The 21672-nt window shown below is 39.2% G+C and overlaps 2 protein-coding genes across 2 annotated transcripts in view; one reads left to right on the top strand and one right to left on the bottom strand.

Annotated features, from left to right (window-relative positions):
* ACTN2 (actinin alpha 2) overlaps positions 1 to 11560 on the bottom strand; it is a 64260-nt gene extending 52700 nt beyond the window's left edge. The window contains exon 1 of the mRNA XM_026669413.2: positions 11177 to 11560. Within this exon, the coding sequence (XP_026525198.1) occupies positions 11177 to 11305 (129 nt within the window). The 5' untranslated portion in view covers positions 11306 to 11560. The remainder of the gene's footprint in view (positions 1 to 11176) is intronic.
* A 6498-nt stretch (positions 11561 to 18058) lies between these two features.
* The window catches only part of HEATR1 (HEAT repeat containing 1), a 43881-nt gene continuing 40267 nt past the window's right edge, over positions 18059 to 21672 (top strand). Inside the window, exons 1-3 of the mRNA XM_026669415.2 lie at positions 18059 to 18287; positions 19015 to 19168; positions 20716 to 20932. Coding sequence (XP_026525200.2) covers positions 19027 to 19168; positions 20716 to 20932 — 359 coding nt within the window. The 5' untranslated portion in view covers positions 18059 to 18287; positions 19015 to 19026. The remainder of the gene's footprint in view (positions 18288 to 19014; positions 19169 to 20715; positions 20933 to 21672) is intronic.

Genomic DNA, 21672 nt, shown 5'->3' on the forward strand with positions numbered 1-21672 from the left:
CCTTTAAAATTGTTCCTTACAAGGTAGGTAGCCTTCAGCTTTGTGTCTTCATTCAGTTTCCCAGTATTGAAAGAACAAGGTGCTGCCTCTGACTATTTTTTTCTATTAATATATTTGAGGCAAAATTCAAAATATACTCATTTCTGAGCAGTCAAGCTACAACCAACATATATCACTAATAGCCTACATATCTCTTGGGACTGGAAAAGATCCTATATTTATTATACCATTTATTGTTCACCATACAACACACAGAAGCAGAGCAAGAGATCAGATAGCAGCTGGGGGAATCTTGAAAAACCATCAGTATGTGTCACAGTGTGGCAATTAAATACTTTACAGCCCTAATTTCCAATTCTAAGGTTTCCCACTGTGGTTTTTTCCCCCCTAATTAAATAAATAAAAATACATCTGAGGACATTTTCGGAACTGTATGGTGGTATTATGTGACAAAGGCAAAGGGAAAAGCTTGATTTTCTGATTTTTGTTTACAACAGGACAGATGGGCAGTTGTTACTTAATTGATCCAGACATCCAGATGTCTTTCCTAGAGGCAATATTTCTGCTGTTGAAGTATTGCAGATCAAGCACTTATTTAAATATTTGCTGCTGCTGGGACAATGGGAATTTGAATTAGACTCTCAACCAGGGCCACAATGGTGATAGTGAAAACTTTAGTGGAATGTATATGGGTTGGTTAGAGACCTTCTGTGTAGAAATCCCATACAAGCCACAATAATATTTCATTTATCATCCACATAAATTATGTCAAGTGGTATCACACACTGATGCAAATTTATATGAATAAAGCCTTAGTAAGACCACACCTAGAATACTACATCCAGTTTTGGTCACCACACTATTGAAAAGATGCTGAGACTCTAGAAAAAGTGCAGAGAAGAGCAACCAAGATGATTAGGGGATTGAAGGCTAAACCATACGGTGAATGGGGCATGGCTAGTCTAGTGAAGAGAAGGACCAGAGGAGACATGATAGCAGTGTTCCAATATTTTAGGGACTGCCACAGAGAGGAAGGGGTTAAGCTATTTGCCAAAGCACCTGAAGGCCAGACAAAGATGGTGATTTTGTCAGTGCCAATGGTGTTCAAGTGGTGCTCCAGTTGTTTTGGGATTGCACCCAAGGTCCCTATTATCTTTATTTCTTTAGCCACAGTCATTTTACTTCTATTTGCAAGACTTTATATTTTGCAATTTTTCCCCCAGTTCTTTTTCTTTTGCTCTGCTGTCTCCAGGTATTGCAGTGTCCATATTCAGAGGTTTTTTGGGGTTTTTTGTCTTTCTTATCAACAATTGTTAAGCCTCAGTGTTGGATTGTTATTAGTTAAACTTGAACGATGCACGACTCTTCTCAAACATTGTACTTTCCATATAGGCTGGATTACATCTCGGGTTACCTCCTGCTAGCATGAAGAAGAGGGCAAAAGTCCATTACATGTTCAGGGTGAGAAAAATGCTCTATCATACAGTAAATTAAACCCAAGCACCACTAAGCACACCCAGTGCATAACTCAAAAAGCATAGTTATAATCTGCCAGGAACTTGTCAAAACTTCTGCTTATCACCTGGTATCAGAGAAAAAGAAAGAGGTTTAGCTAAATGCTGACAGGCTACAATGAAAATCAGGCAATGCAGGCCTATTGCATAGAGATTGCCTCTCATGAATGAAGGTGAATATATGTGTCCCAGGATAATGTTGCAGGATCCAATCTGGGTCGGTCACCGGGACCAGAAAGGTTTTGTCTTCCAAGCTTTCGGACTCATGCTGGAGTCCATCTTCAGGGGATTTCTTTCTAGCAGGGCATGTGCTGTTCTGTGTGTGTGGTATTTATAGTGCCTGTTGTATGTGGCTTTTTAGATGTTGATTCTCTCTAGTACCATATTAGTCATTTAACAGACAGTTGTCCAGAGAACTAAAATGCCAGGTCCAGAGTCCTCCTAATCCATCAAAAGATTACAAAGGAATTTAATATATTGACTTGAGATATTCAAAGGGCTGCTACTTTCTATTTCCTGTAGCATTTTGGAATTTATTAAGTGTAGAGACTTCATCAAAGAGGGGGGAAAAACTTCTTTTTTTTACAGATGAGCACCTCACTCTTATAGGGGTAACAAATGACATTTTTGACCCCCTGTAATGTTCTGACTATGCTGATTTAAGACACACGTCACGGTGTCATACATTTTTAAGATGGCTACAAATAGCTACTTAATTTACTTTTACTTATGCATCAATTTGATCCGGGGAAATGCAGAGTCCTTTTCTCTCATGGGTGCATCTCTATCCATGCTTTTCCCAATACATATATCACTTATATTCCAATTTATAAGAAAATTGGGCATTTGGTCAGATGCTTTTTCTCTCAAGAGAAATTCGTCAGTATTTCCTTAGGTAGAACTCTATGGTTGCCCAGTATGATCACAGGTGGCAAACAGTGAAGAATCTCCAGGATAGATTATTGGCTGCATAGCCTCTTTTGAGATAGGAACCTTCTCATAAGTAGGATTTCTCACGTAGGAAATTGCACACTTTCATTCTCATTACTATTCCAGAACTTTTGCTTCTCTTCCCTCTGCAATCTAAAGAATTTCCACCATCCAACAGATCAAGCTGCAACTGAATGGCAGAGAAGAGAACACTGTTGTTTACCACAATGGCAATAGAGAAGCAATGCTTGCTAAAAAATAAAAAAAAGGAGAGAATTGTACTCTGCTCCTATAAAAATCCTGATTAGAAATACTACTTCTGAACTGCTAGGAACAGTGAACAAACAACCTTCACTGCAAAGGTCTTACTATGAAACACTGGAATTTTAGCTAGACTCAGGACCACGCTTGTAAACTATTAATAGAATATCCTGTACATTCCTAGCATTCTGAAACCAGCACAACTGGAATTCTGTAAAGAAGAATCAGATATATGCAGCTGCTACTGAAGGGAAGCTATGCATAAAAGCTGATATATCTAGAAAATTAACTTGCTTAGCCCCAGGAAATTTAGCTAGACAGATTTCTTCGGAAGAATATTCAAATGTGTGAGACTCTGAGTGTTCATTGCCACATCTAATGAAGATGTCGCCTTTATTTCTTTTCATTAAAGTAGACATACCCAATTCCTGCAACTGTTCTTCAAATGTTTTTAGCCTTCAGTCCCCTAAGCAACAAGATGATTAGGGACTGGAGGCTAAAACATATGAAGAATAGTTGCAGGAATTGGGTATGTCTAATTTAGTGGGGAAAAAGGACTAGAGGTGCCATGATAGCAGTATTCCAATATCAAAGGGCTGCCACAAAGAAGAGGGAGTCAATCTATTCTCCAAAGCACCTGAAGGCAGGTTAAGAAGCAATGGATGGAAATTAATCAAGGTGAGAACTGACCTAGAACGAAGGAGATATTCCCTGACAGTTAGAACAATTAATCAGTGGAATGACTTGCTTCCAGAAATTGTGGGTATTCGAGGCACTGGAGATTTTAAAGAAGAGATTGAACAACCATGTCTCTGAAATGGTATAGGGCCGTGTTGGCGAACCCATGCCCCACGTGCCAGAAGTGGCACACAGAGCCATTTCCCCCGGCACGTGAGAGGTCGCCCGGAAGAGCCCCACTGTGCATGCGTATGCGTGCCACCGCCCGACAGTTGATTGTTGGGTATCTGGCACACATGCGCAGGGGGCGGAGGGCATGTGTGCGAGAGATGCATGCACATGCGCAGACGTGCAGCGCATGAGGGGGAATTGCATATGCATGCGCAGACGTGCAGCATGTGAGGGGGAATCACACATGTGCAGTGCGTGAGGGGGAATCGTGTGCGCATGTGCAGTTGTGCGGTGTGTGAGGGGGTCACGCGCATGCACAGGGGGCGTGGGAGGGGCAACACGCATTGTCTTCTGGGTGCTGGCACGCATGGGAGCCGAAAAAGGTTAGCCACCACTGGTATAGGGTTTCCTGCCTGAGCAGGAGGCTGGACTAGAAGACCTCCAAGTCCTGCCCAACTCTGTTATTCTGTTAAATAGACTAAGGCAGGGCGGTCAAACTTGCGGCCCAGGGGCCGGAGGCATCATGTGCTGGCCATGCCCACGCCTGGTTTAGTGAAGGGGGGGAAAGTCATGATACGTCACATGACAACGCCGTGACAATGCGAGTTTGACACCCCTGGTCTAAGGCATAATAGCAGAGACCATCCTCATGAACGGATGGGGAGCGGGGAATTAAAGCTGGCCAGCTATAAAGCCCTTCATGGCATAGAGCCTGGTTATTTGTTGGACTTCCTATCTCGGCTAGTTTCTTCCCATCCAGTAAGATCAGGCACAGTTATATCAAAAAAGGGTCAACCTTCTTTGTCCCAGCACCTGCCCTATGGAACAGTATCCTCCCCTCAGAGACCTATATAGCTCTCATCTTGATTATATTCCAAAGACCTTTGAAAACCTGGCTGTTTTCCTAGGCCTAGGGATAAAGTGGTGTTGAGTTTTTTATTATTATTATTATGTTGGGGTATGTTACTTATGGCTATTGCTTTTTTTAATATATATGTTTTTGTTCTTTTTACTTTCTTTAAGGTTCCAAGCAGCCTCTCATTTTAATTATACAAATAAATGGATTTGTTGAAGTGCACATGGCAACTATGACTGAAATGTATATAGCTTCTGCCACTACAGTAGAACAACGGATTTTTCTTATATGGCATTTAGAAGCCTACACAGAACAGCAAAGAAAAATCATCTTTAGAACTGAAGGTTGACAGCATTAATACAGAAGAGCTTCACATATTAGCCCTTGTAAGAACCTCTAGCAAAACTACATTTGGATCTGTGGTTCCCTAATGCATTTCTCTTGAGACACAGCACCTGAATAACACTTTTAATTAACATAGGCTACTTCATGATGTGCCAGCTACCAGCATATTTCTCTTGCTATGCAGCATGACCTCTGCTTCTGTTTTTTTCATGCACATATTGCTACAATATAAGTTTTAGAGAAGCAATTTCACAGTTATTAATGCCAGCAAAAAGGAACATGGATTTCTCATTTTCTTCTTTTATGTTATATATTCTGCAATGATAAAAAGCAAACCTTACCACTGCACTCAATTACTAAAACATTACTTTCTATCTCAACTGAATTTTGGACAGCTAGTTAAGGCAGCTGGAGAGGCTGCACATCACCTAAGTCCTACTGTATTTCAAAATAATTTTCCTAGCAATTTAACAGATAACAGATAATCAGAGTTGGAAGGGACCTTGTAGGTCATCTAGTCCAACCCGCCGCCCAAGCGGGAGACTCTACACCATTTCTGACAAATGGCAGTCCAATCTCTCCTTGAAAGTCTCAAGTGATGGAGCTCCCACAACTTCCGAGGGCAAGCTGTTCCATTGGTTAATTGTTCTCACTGTCAGAAAGTTTTTCCTTATTTCCAGGTTAAATCGTTTAGTTTCCATTCATTATTCCTTGTCTGGCCTACAGGTGCTTTAGAAAATAGCTTGGCCCCATTTCATCTTCAAAATGTTTGTTCACTGCCAGTCACTGCCTATGATGCAGAGCAAGAAGCATTTTTTGAGATCAGGTCTGTCTACCAGAAGGTCAAAATGTGATGGGGCTGCAATTAGATATTAAATATATATATATATAGTACATGCAACTTTTTAAAGCCTTAACCCTAACCTCAGGGGTGAGATATGACAGGGTTAACTATAGGTTCGGTGATTTACGAGGTTTGGTGATTTATGATGTGCTTCCCTGCACCGCTGCGAGCGCGTGCCTGTAAATCATCATCAGCACGCTGCGTGCAGAGAAGCAGCCTTTGAAACAGCCCTCTTTTCCTGCTTTTTTAACTGCAGCTGTGCCTTGTTCGGCAGCTGAAGTTGAAAAATCAGGAAATAAAGGTCAGGTAAGAGCCCGGGTGGGCGGGTAGGCAAAAACATCAGCAGACATAGAACTGGTTCTATGTCTGCTGCTCTTCAGAGCTACCAGTTCTACAGAGGTGGACAGAACCCATAGAAACCCACCCCTGCCTAACCCTCATTGAGGAATATTAATTTATTTATTCAATGACTGATACAGTCTGGACCAAATGTCTAAGAGAATTAGACATTCCAGAACAAATCCAGACCCAAAATGAGAATACACAATAAGAGAAGAACCGAAGTAATCAAAACTGTCAGACACACTGGTGAAGCTGAAGCCCAAAGCTATAGGGAACAACAACCAGCCTGTACAGAACAAATGAAGTTATCTACAAATTCATTAGATATTTTTCTCAGAAAAGAATCAATCTCTTCTGGCAGTTGGTGACAGTAAATGCCAACTGTCACCACTTCCATCTGGCCTTCCTTGTGTGTTTAACAGGTCAGTAACCCTCATCCTGATAAACAAATCTTTTTATATTCATTTACCCACTCTGTGTGGGCTGGGTTATTAATCCTTTCCTCAGCATTAGTGTTGTGCCCAACATCTCTGCCTCCAGCACTAATGCTTTCTTCAGTATAAGAAACAGGCACTGTGCCAAGTCTAACCATTCATATCCAGACTAGGATAACCAAGGATTTTTGAAGGAAGCTATTATGCCTACAACAGGACCTGATAAAGTGGTTATGCCCTCAGTGAAGGATTAGCCCTCACAAAAATCTTCATAAATGGAGGCAGGTCCCTTCTTGTGTCCTGCATTAAAGCAAAATCAAGCTATAACAATGTAATTCTGGGTCTTACCTGCCTATGGAGTCCCCAATACGCGTTATAGATCTGAAATATGAATCTGACAGCATATTCAGATTTATATTTGATTTCCCCTTAGAAGTCTCAATATGGAGCAACAGAAAATATCTACTAGAGATTGAGATGTAAGAATATGTGTTTTCTTGCAATATTTTTATGCTATTGTAACAAAGCTCACTGCATTGTTTCATACGTAAGATGCCTCTTACATTCATTGAATCAACGGGTATAATTAATGTTGTATTTGCTGTATAGTCTGTGGCAGCATTCTGCATGTCCCTTTTCTCTTCTTGCCATTGTGGGCTATTTTTGTAGAACAAGCTGTGAGGGATTTTAAATAGAGATGCCCAAATGGAAAGGCAGATTACTCTGTGCAGAAGATGAAGGTACACTTTTTTTGTGAGGACATAGCACTTTAGTTCTGTTAACTGCCCAGCTCTAAAAATATCATCTCAGCAGTTAGTTCCATTAGACTCTACAGTTCATACTCCCAAATAAATAAGCACGGGATTGCAATTTATATTACATTAACTTGTGTCATCCAGAATTCCTTGTCATTCCTTGTAAATTCCCTCACTGACTTTTCAAGTTCTAACACTTATTCCAGCAAAACATTTTCAAGGAAAACCAGAAGCCCAATGGAGCACCCAAATGAACCTGTAACCTTCCCAAGTATATCTCAGAATATCATCACATACAGACAATGTCCACCATTTTAATTTTAATTCTATCCCATGGTGCAGCTTCCTAACACCTCTTCATAACACAGAGACCTGTATGTGTGTGTGTGTGTGTGTGTGTGTGTGTGTGTGCTTGCTTTACATAATGTCCAGAGTGCATGCTGTCACAAAGGAAGACCACATTTTTCAATGGTAATTAGACTATAGCCTGACTGTGTGGGGCCCTTCTGGACCCTCTGCTTATCCCATGGTTATTCCCCACATAAAAGAGATTTCAAGGGGTTCACTGAGTCAACAAGAAACAAGAACCAGAATCCAACAAAAAGTATGCATAGTTTAAAAGAGGTATGTCTCTTTACCTCTCTGTGTGTGTTGATGATTGCAGACTTAAAGCACCGCTTGAATTGGCTTAAACATACTTAGTTTTATAGTCAGCGTTAGTTTTTAATCAGCATGCACATTAAAAAAAATAGATTTGTCCTTTTTCAGCTCTTCATAACTCATCTTCTTGCACTGAATAAAATGATGGTTCCCCAGAATTGCCCCCCCTGTTTAAGATTAAACACATGATATATAGACCAATAGAGTTCTCTTATATAACACCCACATTTATGGAAATCTATGGAACAAAGGATTCCACATGAAGGAGTTTGAATGATTGCAAGAACCCTATGCTACAATATGAGCTGGAGTTATAATTAGGTGTCATGGCCATTGTAATCCTAAGGATGTCATCATGTCTTACCAACAACTGTTGACAGTTCTCATACCAGGCATATCCTGAAATGGCAAGTCTGCAGAGGGCAGCCCACAATAGAAACAATGGCATTTATTTTTGTCCTGTTCCAAGATTGTCTCATAGTACATATATGCTAGCCAACTGCTGGGCTTGTTTGGCTGTTCAATATTAGATTACTGGTTTGAACAAAGCTCAGCAACCATGCAAATCATTGTATATATGGACTTCAGGAATGTACTTTGGGGGCTTATTTTTAACATCATGGAGAAAAAAGCCTGCCACCCTCAGAATTTGCAAATCCACCAGTCCTACTGGGAGAGCATGTTGCTTCCTGAAATCCAAACAACCAACTTTTCTCATGCCAAGAAAAGAGATTGCCTTCCCTCAGGTGTTATTTATAGATATATGCATCCAGTTAACCTTTTCCCTTTCTTAAAGACTGAGGACAATGCAAAGCTATGAAGATTGCAATCCACCAGCCACCCAAATCAAATGAGTTTCTTGAAGGAGAGGGGGCGGGGATCCCACTGAAAGAGCTGGAGTGCAGTGGATCAATGTTTTAGAGATTATTTCTTTTTACCACTTACATCCTGAAATATTAGGGATTTCAAACATTTTGTCTAATTGGGACTAAATAACAAAAACAAAAATGACACATTCTTGTAAAACTTTATTATTATTATAAATGTAAATTGGATATATTCTGTACTGTAGCATCTGTTATGCTATGGTAATTCTTTGGTAGCATTCATTAAGATTGTTCCATTTTTGTGAGTTTTTAAGAAAAAAAATTAAAGGATTCTAAATAAAGCCAGTTATGCCACTAAAAATCATACCATTTAAAGCCTCAATTGAAAAAAAAAAAATCTGCTCTTTTCCACAATAATTGCTAAAGAAAATAGCAATAGCACTTAAACTTATATATCGTTTCACAATCCTTTACAGCCCTCTCTAAGTGGTTTACAGAGTCAGCATATTGCCCCCAACAGTCTAGGTCCTCATTTTACCGACTTTGGAGGGATGGAAGACTGAGTCAACTTTGAGCCGGTGAGACTTGAACTTGCCAACTGACTCAAAATGCTGTGAAAAAGTTCAGAAAATGGCTAGATTTACATACTCCCCCAAAAGTCATGATTTGTTCTCCTTTGAACAACTTCTACTGGTCTATCATGCTAAACTGACAATTCATGTATCAGTTGAATAAGCTTACTATCTTAGCATATTATGGGAATCATGAAAGTCAATACTCATGTTGACTTAATGCAATGTGTGAACACAGCCTTTTTCATAGCTTTTTTGTTAACTTTAATGGACTATATTTGGGAAAGTGTATGGAGGATTCTAACCAAGCACAATACAGCTTTACAATGGATAACTAGACCTGGAAAATCTGTGGTTCAGCCTGCCCTCAGTTATAAAGTTCAAAGATAACCTTGGGCCAAACACTCAGACTCAGTTTAGCCTTCTTCATAAAGTAAGAATAAAACTGAGTTCAATGTATTTGTGTCATTTTGCAAGCTGTTGCTAGAGCACAATGCCCAAATCATTATCCCAAACAACATCATGCTATGTTTCAAAGACAGCAGCTGCAGATAGTATGATCAGGGCTGTAATATGTAAACAGGGCAGCATAACTTTTTCCTTTAGTGTTATGATCCCAATAACACTCTCAACTTTTATTCGTATTAGGTAGAAAGCTGTTCATTATCACGAAGAGAGCAATAAAGAAAAGGACTGACACTGTTTCCCTTTACATCTTTAACAGAGCTGGGATTGTCTCTGTGGCTGCTGTTTTGAAAAAAGGAGAATCCATTAAGCATTGAATGTACTGTGTAGTTTGACTCCAAGCTGTATATTTGATTAAATCTCCCTCTATAAATATGCACCATGTTGAGCTTGGAGTACTATCTGGCCCTCTTAAATCAGAGGACAAAGAAAAAAAAACATGATGTGATTAGGAGAGTTGAAATAATTCTATTATTGCTATAATCTTTTGATCTACCTGCATTGAACATACAGTAAAATAAAAGACACCATTATTCAAAAGAAGTTCTAAAGGTAGCAAAAATATTATATAACCTTTGACCAAGAAAAGACGATGCTTCATTTATTCCTAATCACTGGACCAATTCACAGAACTTTATAAATTTGCTGAATAACCTTAGTTGAAGGACTGAAGCTAAACATGGAATAAAATCCCAAACTATTCCTGATTGGACTCTTGCCATGTACGCAGTGAAGCATACAGTTCGAAGCCCAAGTTCTGAGCATCAACAATGAGGACTTAGTGAGCTTCTGATGAAATTTAGAAAAGCAAAGGCTTTCTTCCATATTTACTCTTATCTGTCAACTGCATTTCAGAAGGCATTTCCAGGATCAAGTTCATAAGGGTCTTCCTTTGTGCCCAAGCAGCAACAAAGAGCCAGAAACGGTATGCAGGACCGTGTTAGAAGAGACAAGCACAATATATTAACTACCTATATGGGGTTGGTTTGTGTTTTACCTTGAACATCCTCAATCTATAAAGAAGTACCTATGTTTCCTATAAAATTGTACTTACTTAAAGACAAACACATGCATGCACACGAATAAACTGGGAACCACCAGTATGATGAGTTGGGTAAGGTATTGGAATAGAGACACACAAATTCTAGTTCACTATTAGTGTGGAAACTTACTGGGTGAGTGGGTCATCTGTCTCTACATGTAAACTACTTTATTCTATTCTTTGGGGAAATTTGGAGAAGGCGTACCATATATTCTGCCTTTGGCTCTTGGCAGAAATCTAATTCTAACAAATAAAGAAAGTAACACAACTCAAAATGCATAGTTGAGACACTACCAGTGCTTCAAATGATAATACAACGCCAAAATCTAAAACCATCTTCCTATCTTTCACTGCTCCTCCTCCATTTTTCACCCACCCCCTCCAAGTTTTCAACAAGTGAGCATTCTAGAGAGTGACATGATGAGCAGCACAAATACACATTCAATTGGAGATTGTTTTCTTTGGCTGGGCTTTTCTGACCTTCCTTTGCTGCTTCTCCCATGCTGGGTCCAGGAGCAGGTCCCTGTCCCATTCGTCCTCTTGGTTCATGTATTCATCCTCTTCATATTCGTAGCTGTAGTGTAGGCTGGAATTGATCTGAGTGGTCATCTTGCTTCAAGGATCAGGTCCTTTTTCACCGCTGTAGATGGTTACTGTTAACTTATGAAGGATCTTCTCAAGATTATTGTTACGATGGGGATAGTAATATTTCTTGTAAAGGAAATTAATCTTGCGAAGAGGTCCAACAACGGAAGGTTTCCCCCCACCCCGCTTTACTTGGCCCTGTACAGGAAGGGAAGATAGAAGAAGAGACAAAAAATACTGACAAGAGGGAGCTAGCCTTCACTTTCTTGCTCAGCTTTCCTGCCCCTGGACTGCTGCTGCTGGCTATAAGCCGGGCTCTGGCTGAAGGCAGCTGCTGGGCACGGCTTCTGCTTTTTATCCCCTCGCCTTGTCACCTGACCCTGCTCTGCCTCGTTTGGGACATATCCACCCCCTTCCCCTCTCTGCCTGGACATTTTGAAGTTTCCCCTTCAGAAGAACTCTGAATTTTCTACCTAATCTGGGGGGAAAGGACATTGGGTTTGCAGACAGAAGCAGAATATCCTACAAGGAAGGCATTTGTTACTCTCAGGAGCTCTGACTCCAACCCCTCTTCAAATTTGTTACAGAACATAGCCCATCATAGGTTTACTGAAATATTATCTTCTCCTGCAACTAGAAATATGTGCATATAAACATGCATATAGATGGAAAAGCAATGAAGAACAATATGATTAAAATAATTCTAAATAGCTAAATGCACTCTAATAATAAATGACTTTCATCTTTACTTTCATCCTTTCGTTCCAGGCGAGCCTCTTTTCCTACCTCAGAAAAATAGATATATAATATTCTACGATAAAGTGTGCCATGTCATTCCAGTTTAACAAAATTGCATCAATCTTATTTTGTAAAGCTATCTTATTCCCTTTTCCAATAATACTGCAGTTTGGTGGGTTTTTGTTTTTTTTGCCAAGAATGGATAACAAAACCATTTTTTCTTCCATTCAACCATGACCGATTCTCAGGGACTGCCTAGACAAGTCTTTTTGGTTTTCTTAGCAAGGATTTTCAGAAGTGGTTGCCATTCCTTCTTCCTAGGGCCAAGAGAGAGTGACTGGCTCAAAGTTACTCAGTGAATTTCTATAGCTAAGGACAAATTTGAATTTTAGTATCCCCAGTTTTAGTCTAAAACTTTTAACCACTTTACTTTACTAGCTCTCTATAAGAAAGCTGAATTAATCTGAATCAGCAAATAAAAACTGAATATTATTTACTTTTTCTATAAGATTATTCTATCCTTTAGATCATTTTATTGGTTTAATGATTTCATTCCCATTCATTCATTCTGAAGACTGCTTGTTGTCTATCCTTGATTTAGTCCATCATTTTCGTTCTCTCAAGCTGCTAAGAATTGAAGTTCATGTAAAGAACCATTACAATTGTCCAACTCTGCTATAAAAGTTTTGATGATCCAATATCATAAATTCGATTTGATTTGGAAAACTATTTTAACTCCACTTTTACAAAATGGAAAGACATCAACTCCTAGGGAAGTAAAAAGGAACAGTAACATACAGTACATTACATTACCAAACAGAACAGTAATGTAATTCAACAGAGTAATCATAAATTACCTGAAGACAAGGGCATACATAAGACAAGTAGAGGAAAGTGGGTAATACTCTGCAAAACAGTTCAAAATAGTTTCATTTTCATGTTACAAAAATTGAATTCTTAACTTCAACAAGAATGATGTCAATTTGCCAAAAGAAAACTGTAATTTGCAGATGGTGAGAGATTTTGCGATGCCACACAATTTCTCTCTCCTTTTCCCATATGGTACCAATTCTATAGTTAATTCTGATTTAAGTTCACCATGCCCAGGAAAAGCTGAGTGCCCTTTTAGATACACACTCCTAATTTAATCTAATCAAGTGCTTTAGCAACAGCAAACAGTAAAATTTTCCATTTCTTCACAGATGTGACAATGAAAATCTCTTTGCTTTGCTTTTTTCCCCTTAATCCAAATATACAATTGAAACGTGTAAATTGCTCTGCCAAGAGGCAAATGCATAAATACATAGTACATTTAAATACATGGAGATAGTAAGTAATAGTTACCACTGCAGTCTTTCTTCCTTAAACCCCAGTGATGTGCACAGTCCAACAATTTATAGGAGCAATCTAGGGCTTGAGTAAAGGTGTAAAACTTATTGCAGAATGCAAAATCTGAGCTCTTGCAGAGTATCTGTGGTTAACTACTTCACACACAGGTGGCCCTTTTTCAACAATTACAATTGGGATTGGCAACTAATTCGCTAGGCAAAGCAGCAGCTAAGTGAAACCTTGACTATGCTTATGAATTTACTGCAGCTTTCCTTTGCTTTATACACCTGCAATGGTCCTTAATATGAGGAATGGTCATAACATTATTTTTATTGCTCATCACTCATAAAAGGTCACTAAACAAGGCAGTCACTAAACAAAGATCATCTGTCATCTCTCCTACACAGGGACTAAGTGGGAAATTTACAGCAGTAGCAGTCAATCTACTTCTTGAGATGGACTACAATATAAACCAGTGGCAAAGAGACCCACTCATCTCTGAGGGGGATAAAGCAGTTCAGCCATTCAATTATTTTGAGAAGAGTTTACAATTACTTGGAAAAGAAGGAATTTGGGAGTCATACTAGGTCAGGATAAAAGTCTGCTCTAAACCCCGCTCCACAGTATCAAACAGACTCAAGTGTAAGGGGTGAATGAGGACAGAAAACCAACAGAACTCATTTGTTGGCAATACCTGCCAGTTAATATTCAAAGACTATCCTTATCTATGTGAAAAGAAATATCATAACTGGAAGAGTCCCCAAACCAGGGGTGGGATTCAAATTTCTTAACAACCGGTTATGTGGGCGTGACCTAATTTGTGGGTGTGGCTTGGTGGTCATGTGACTGAGTGGGCATGGCTTGCTGACTGGGCATGGCATGGTGGCCACATGACTGGCTGGGTGTGGCTTGTATATAAATATTGTAAATATTTATGAAAATATTGATTTTTTTTAATAAAAAAGAGCAATTTTTACCCAAAAGCAGGCAAAGCAGGCAGGCAGATTCAGTTTCTCACAGAATCACAGATTCACTCACAGATCTACCTTTCTGCAATCTGCTGCTCGATTTTTCACTGAAAAATAGAAGCTTCAGTCCTAAAGAAGGTTCAGCTCTGCTCTCAGACCACTTCTTCTCCCCCTCAACCCTCTGAATACCACCCCTGACTGGGCCTCTGGGAAGTTTCCTGGGCAAAGACAAAGCAGTACAATAGCAATTTAGATTAGCTAGAAAGCAAGAAATCCAATGATTTCCTCCTTTCTGGCTAATCTAAATCACCCGGCACAGCTGATAGTTGGAATAGCTGATCATCGGGGGGGAAAAAGGAAAAATAGCAACTTACCAAAAATTAGGTGAAGGTACAATGCAGTCAAGGTGGATGGTGTGCATGCCAGGTAAGGAGTGACTGGGCAGGGAGGGGAGGGGCAGTCGGGGAGGGGCCAGCCAGTGGCACAATTTGCTGGTTCTCCAAAATGTGCAGAATTGGAACAAGTGGTTCTATAGAACCAGTCTGTACCAGTAGAATCCCACCCCTGTCCCTAACATCCTTATCCTCCATGAATTGTTCTAATTTCGTATCATTTATTCTTGTGGGAGTGCATTAAATGACTTAGGTGCTGTGTAAAGAAAATACTTTCATGTATTCTAAATCTCCAACTTTTAACCTTTAGTTTTTCCTTCCTAGGAGATTCCAGCTAAATGGAAATCCTGTCCAAAAAACTATGTCACAGAATAACACAAAAAAGAAAACTCTGTAGAGTTTTGGGCAAAGAATTCCCTAGACTAACATAAATTATTGAATGGAAATATGGGATTTATTTATTTTTAAAAAAAGACCTACTAAAAAGAAACTTGATAGGGTTATAGTTAATTAGCTAACATGAAATATGAGTTCTCACGTAAAAATATTTGGAAATATACAGTATGATTTCTGCTTGAAATTATATGAAAATGAATTATTTCAATGAAATCAACACATCTATTCCTAAGCACATTACCTGAAACAGTAATTGCATGTTATTTCCAAGCATATTTAAGCCTAATTGATTAAAAAAACATTCACACAGAAAGGGACTGATGAATCATCTTCCTCCCAATATCTTCACACATGAGAATTTTAGGAACACTACACAGACTTAGGATATAGTACACACAGTGACAGGTGGAAAACTACAAATAGTGCTGGCATAGAGCTGGAAAAAATGGTGAGACAGATCCAAGATTTTAAAAATGGTTCGGTAGAGGGAATGCAAAAGGCAGGAGAAAAAGCAGCCGGGACTTTATATGTAGAATAACTTACTATGGTAACAAACTTTCATGCATGCATACATTTTAAGCATCTAAGAGTTCTGTTTCTATTTCACATCAGCTTATTATCACTGCCAGCAATGTGAGAAACTGTATTTTTAGTTCCACTTCAAAGACTCATTCTAAAGGAGATTTATTTTTCTTTTAAACTGCTAGCTGCTAGCGACTCTTTTCAAAGGTGTGTCACGCTCTTCAACAACTGACAATTGTTATTATAAAAATTGCAGAGCAGGCAGCAGGTTGGACTGACAAGCATAACGGAGCTGCTGATTCCCAGGTCAACTTTATACAACCAGCAATTATCTTGATCTCCACTGGAAGATCAATAACATGCAATATGATTTATAAGGTGGTTTCAAAGGGGATAATAGCAGTAAGAACAAGGAATAAATGGCTTAATGTTGCTTTTTGTTTTTGTTCATACAGCACTTATGGCTGCCATTTTTTAGATTGTAATTTGGAAGCAATTAGCAATCCATGCATCACTGAGGGGCAAATGACATGGCTTTTGTAATTGGTTAACTAACATAGTTACATTGTATTTTAATTTGATATATTTTCTCTCTTTTAAAATGATGGTCAAGTTTATTAGCTTTTAACATTCCTAAACAGGTAAACAAGCTGGAGACTAACTCCCGATAAGAAAAAGGTTGTTACTACAAATTGGGGTCTGGTTTATCTCTTTTGTGAACTCCAAACAAACTTTTTCCTTACAATTACGCCTCTTCTGACATCAGACCTCATTTTAATGAATATATGTGATTTAATGGGATGCAAATACGTAATGTTCAACCAACTACATGTAATTGATTGCCTATGCAAAGGGGAGGTTACTTTTAGCCTGTCCAATCAAATTTCCTCTTGCATTTTTTTTGTTGTGTTAACTATAAAAAGGAGTGAAACATGGGGCTCGGAGTTCTCTCTCTCCTTTTTCACAAAGATTCCAGTTTATCAGTTTATCCAGCACAAACTGCTTTTAAATGATCTTCCCACTCAGTTGCTTATTGAGACGGTAAATTGAGGCAGAACCTCGGGCCAGATGTGGGTTTCATTACTGATTCAATGCAAGTCACTATTTTTTTTTAATTGGGAAGGAATGGAAAGATGTTGAATAAAATAATAAAAGAAATAAACGGATTCAGAGCACATTCATACACATTAACGCGACATTTACACTCCCCTCTTGCTAACATTCAAAACTGCTTTTTTTAAAAAAAATTCCTCGTTTAGTCTCTAATGGTCTCTAACTTTAGGTGTCTTGGTGGTCCCTCATATTAATCAGATCCAACCTTGCATTCCTTGAGATCAGGTAGCACACAGGTGTGGATGGTGTATGGCCAAAAATGTCAATATGATTGTCCAGACACTTTCTGGATTTTATGTGCAGCCACTGGGTTGACTTTTTTGAACACATTCTGGAGACAAGGTTCAAGATAAGCTAAGGGCTGCCAATATTTTTATATTGAATACAGGTAGTCCTCGACATACGACCACAATTGAGCCCAAAATTTATGTTGTTAAGTGAGACATTTGTTAAGTGAATTTTGCCCCATTTTATGACTTTGCTTGCAGTTAGTAACCCAGTTGTTAAGTGAATCGGGCTTCCCCATTGACCGAAGGTCAGAAAAGGTGATCACATGGATTCCACAACACTACAACCGTTCTAAGTATGAGCCAGTTGCCAAGCACCTGAATTTTGATCACGTGACTATGGGGATGCTGCAACGGTTGTAAGTGTCAAAAAATGGTCATAAGTCACTTTTTTTCCAGTCCCACTGTAACTTTGAGTGGCCATTAAATGAACTGTTGTAAATTGAAGACTACCTGTATATACATTTATGAAACCTGTTGGTTGCATGCTACACCTTAAAAAAGGAAATCCATCCTTTTATTCCAGGGAGCAAGGCTAAGATTTCACATTTTTTTCTTTAAATGTATGTTTTTTTCCCCCAGTGAAAAACGAAGTGAGCTTCGAAATCGCTCTTCAGCAGCCTTTCTCAACCTTGGAAATTTTTAAGATTTGTGGATTTCAATGCCCAGATGTCTATGGAGATTCTCAGTCATCCAGGTCATGGTTATCCCAAAGGTGCTTTTTTTTCAAGAGGCAATTGGACTTTCTGGTTTTTATTTTTCTTTAAAGACGTTTGGTTTTTCATCCAAGAAGCTCCAGAGCTGAAGAATCTTCATGCATGAGAAGCGAAAACGTCTTTACAGAAAAAGAAAAACCAGAAAGTCCAGTTGCCTCTTGAAAAAAACAAACCATTTGGTTCCATGCCCAGAATTATCCAGCCAGAAGTGCAAATCAAAGAGACACCTGACGGGGGCAGCCGAGAGCAGCGATCGAAGCAAGGAAACGCTACCTGTTCCTAACCGCACCACAACGGAAATGCTCGTGCTTGGCTTATGCTTCCGGGTCAAGGGGGAAATGTTTGGCTAGTCTACTACCCACGTGGGAAGAAGCGGAGTGGACTTACCGTTGGAGGGAAGGATCGGGGATGTGCGCCGGCAGTTGATCGCGCATCGGGTAGATCGTAGATTCCCCAGGTTCACACGCCTTCATCCTTCCGGAACTGCTGCTTGGACTGGCAGCGGATCCACCTCCACCGTCTCTGCCTAGACGTGGGCACGCCAGGTAGATCTTTAATGCGCGATCCCTGAGAGCGTGGAAGCTGCATCGGTTTAGGATTGCGCTGCGCGGGCTCCCTGCAGAGGGTGGGATCCAGATTTCTGGGGGCAGTCGAGAGTGTGGCATAAATTCACCGTTAAACCCGCTTGCCCCCCCCTTCCCAGGTCCCCCACCCCCGGTCTTACTACAGAGACGGTCGGGTGGCTGAAGATGCCGGGATAGCAAACACAAGAGCGTGTTCTCGATCCGTTGAGTGCTTGCGTGTAACCCTTTCTATACAATCTAGTGGGGCTATATTGATACATTTTGGTGTGCCCTATGTGACACGTCTGATGGTGGCTTCAGGTAGGCTGTGCTGTAGTTGTGTCCATGTTTGGTCTGGTTGGGTATTACGAATCAGACAATTGGCTCTTGTTGGGCAAATCATGCTTAAGGCAATAGAATATAGTGCTGGCTTTCATTAGTAACCAAACATTGAATACATTATGTCCATGGCTTTATTGCTACTCAACTGGTACAAAAGCTTGCAGGTAAGTTGTTTTGGTAGATAATTCACCACACTGGAGTTATTTTGTAGTGTTCAATTATATTTCTCATCACCCTTCTCTATCAGCATTGGCTAGATACGATAAAAGTTTAAGCCATCTGGAACTGCTTAGAAAGACTGATTTTAATATTTGTTGCAGCTATGAAATATTTTGACTGGTTATTTTTATTTATTTTTTTGCCATAGGAGTGTGAAACAATGACATCCCTTGCACATCAGCTGAAGCGCCTTGCGCTACCTCAGAATGACCCCAGCCTCTTATCTAGAAGTGAAGCGGCTTCATTGCTCTTTGATTGTAAAGAAGCTGCCAATATTGACAGAGAGACTTTTTTTGCAATAGGTAAGTGTAGCCTTAAAAACATGGCCAACTACCAAGAATGATCTTGGTAGTCCAGCACTCTGTACCTTTGCCACTGATGCTTCCGTTCCCTGGCTTGGAGAAAAGGGGCAAGATCTTCTATTTGATACTCTGTTTTGAAATAGTTTAAAAGAAAAATGAATGATACTCTTTCTGAATGTTTTTAAAATAGCTTGAAATCACAGATCATTATTTCTTTGTGGTTAAGTCAAGCACACAAATATGGTCACCAGGAATAAATAAGTAAATCATATGAACATATACACACGCATTAGACACCATGTAGATGCTTGTCCTGATGAGAGCATTTGTGGATTTTGGATAAAATTATATATAAATTTGCTTTAAAGAACTGTGGGACAAATTATGCCTTCAATTTCAAGCATTTTCTATTTTCATGATTAGAAGATTAAATGGGGTTATTTAAATTTAATCTTGTTTATAATCCGTACACTGTAACAATATTAAATAAATTAAATTCTCATGGATTATTATGTACACCATAGAAGAAAAATAAAACTTTGTTACAATAGCATACATTCCTAGTGTAAGTAATTAAGGATGCACAACATCTATTATACCCTTATAATTCATAATGTAAATACTTCTTTCTGTGTAATTAGTTACAAACCTTAAGTCCTTGCCAAGCATGTTTCATATGTCTGATGGGTATATATTATTGCATTCTGTAAATAGCAATTTATAATAAGCTTGTGGTCTGTACAAGGTTATTGATTTAAAAACACTTAGTTTTCAGAGAAGATGAGGAGCCATATTGTTGGGGGCAATATGCTGACTCTGTAAACTTAGGGCTGTAAAGCACTCAGAAGCCATATATAAGTGCTATTGCTATTATGTAGTAAGTTTAATAAACATATATAAGCTAAACATTTGTAGGTAAGTTCTTAGTAAATTTAAGTTATTGAATATAATAGTAGATTGGGAAGCTCTAGAATGGTTCTGTGTAGGGGTGGGATTCAACCGGTGTTACTACCAGTTTGGTGATTATGCTTTGCGCACACATACACACTTCACGTGCATGTGCACCTGACACACGCTATGCGCACGTGTAAAAAAACCTTAAGCTGTGCCACCCGGACAGCTGAAAAGCGCTGTGTGCACGGCATTTGAAAAGCCTCTTTTTTTCTGCTTTTTCAACTTCATGCAAAGCAGCTGAGGTTGAAAAAGCAGAAAATAAAGGGCAGGTAAAAGCCTGGGTGGGTGGGCCAAACAGCAGCAAACACAGAACCAGTTCGTTGTCTGCTGCTCTTCAGAGCTATCGGTTCTTTAGAACCGGGCAGAACCGGTAGCATCCCACCCCTAGTTCTGTGTTTTGATAATTAAAATAGGACCTGATTTGTAAGCTTAGTTAGGTCAGCCTGCAGTTCTTTAAGTTTATGCAATTAGAATTATGTCATCCACACAACTTCATTTCCAAGCACAGTCAGAATAAAAAGATTTCCTATTGTCTGCACTGTCTTTAAAAAGCCTCTATTAATTGGTAAAACTATTTCTGACAACTTTCACAGGATGCACTGGCCTGGAAGAGCTGATTGGGATTGACCCGTCCTTTGAGATATTTGAGACTACACTTTTCAGTCAAATATCTAAAGGTTTGGAACGCAGTGTCCAAACTAAAGCAGTAAATCAGCAACTAGATGAAAATATTTCATTGTTCCTGATTCACTTGTCTCCATACTTCATGCTTAAGCCAGCACAGAAATGCCTGGAGTGGCTGATTCACAGGTAATTCATTCATGCTTCTCTGATATCTTACTGTTTGTTGTTTGGATGTCCATAGAGTCAAGCCCTTCAAAGCATTCTTAGGATGTGTTACTTTATAAAATAGTACTTGGGACCACTGTAGATACCTATTCTATATGGCACAGTTTTGGATTTAGTAATATTTCATCATGAGAATTAAGAATAGTGTTTTCCTTTCTCCATCAAGCCAAACTAGTTCCAATGTATTTTTCTCTTTCTCGTGCTTTTTTTTCTTTTCTAATCTTTCCTGTTTATTAAATTAAAATGTTCTTGAATATAATATAGTCTGAATTTCTCACCAGTCTTCCTAGTTTTAATTCTCACAGAGCAAGTGGTATTTCCTCTTCTCACCAACTTTCCTAATTTCAAAAGATCAGCCAATCAGAGCTCCAAAACTATTTTAAAGGATTTTAAAGAGAAAAACACCAGTGCAAAGATGAAGGTTTATCAGTTCGGTACAGGTAGTCCTGTACTGAAATTAGAACCATATTTGAGCTCAAAATTTATAGTTGTTCTGCAAGATGGTTGCTAAGAGAGTTTTGCCACAAGTTACATCTTGCCACATTTGTTAAGTGAATCGCTGCAGTTGTTAAATTAGTAATAAGGTTGTTACGTGAATCTGGTTTCCCCATTGATTTGCTTGGCAGAAGATCAAAAAAGGTGATCATATGACTCCAGGATATTGCAAGCGTCATAAACGTGAGTCAGTTGTCAAGCATCCG

This window comes from Notechis scutatus, chromosome 1 (assembly GCF_049901735.1).
Source record: "Notechis scutatus isolate UNSWTSFEM ecotype Mainland chromosome 1, rNotScu1.2, whole genome shotgun sequence".
NCBI lineage: Eukaryota > Metazoa > Chordata > Lepidosauria > Squamata > Elapidae > Notechis > Notechis scutatus.